The sequence below is a fragment of the Eimeria mitis genome, genomic scaffold, assembly GCF_000499745.2.
Source record: "Eimeria mitis Houghton genomic scaffold, Emh_scaff2928, whole genome shotgun sequence".
Taxonomy (NCBI): domain Eukaryota; phylum Apicomplexa; class Conoidasida; order Eucoccidiorida; family Eimeriidae; genus Eimeria; species Eimeria mitis.
Genome location: NW_013571269.1, coordinates 3,755 through 3,994, shown reverse-complemented (window position 1 = coordinate 3,994; position 240 = coordinate 3,755). Strand labels below are relative to the sequence as shown.

Here is a 240-nt window from a genome sequence, read left to right as displayed (position 1 = left end):
CGCTCTGCTTAGCATCCGCAGCAGAGCATCTGCGGTGTCAGTGCCGTCGCTGCTGCTGCTGCTGCAGCTGTTGCTGCTGCTGCTGCTGCTGCTGCTGCTGCTGTCTGCATGCATGCATATTGTTGGGTTTGCTGCTGTCCATACACCGCTGCTATCGAAGAGCCCCGCGCTGCAGGCAACAGCAGGCAGCGTGCTGCTGCTGCTGCTGCTGCTGCTGCTGCAGCTGTTGCTGCTGCTGCT

At 61.7% G+C, this 240-nt stretch overlaps 1 protein-coding gene across 1 annotated transcript in view; it reads right to left on the bottom strand.

Annotated features, from left to right (window-relative positions):
- Positions 1-240, bottom strand: part of EMH_0060380 (zinc finger (CCCH type) protein, putative) — a gene marked incomplete at both ends in the record, with an annotated part of 3,983 nt that overhangs the window by 2,565 nt on the left and 1,178 nt on the right. The window contains one exon of the mRNA XM_013497788.1: positions 145-240. Coding sequence (XP_013353242.1) covers positions 145-240 — 96 coding nt within the window. The remainder of the gene's footprint in view (positions 1-144) is intronic.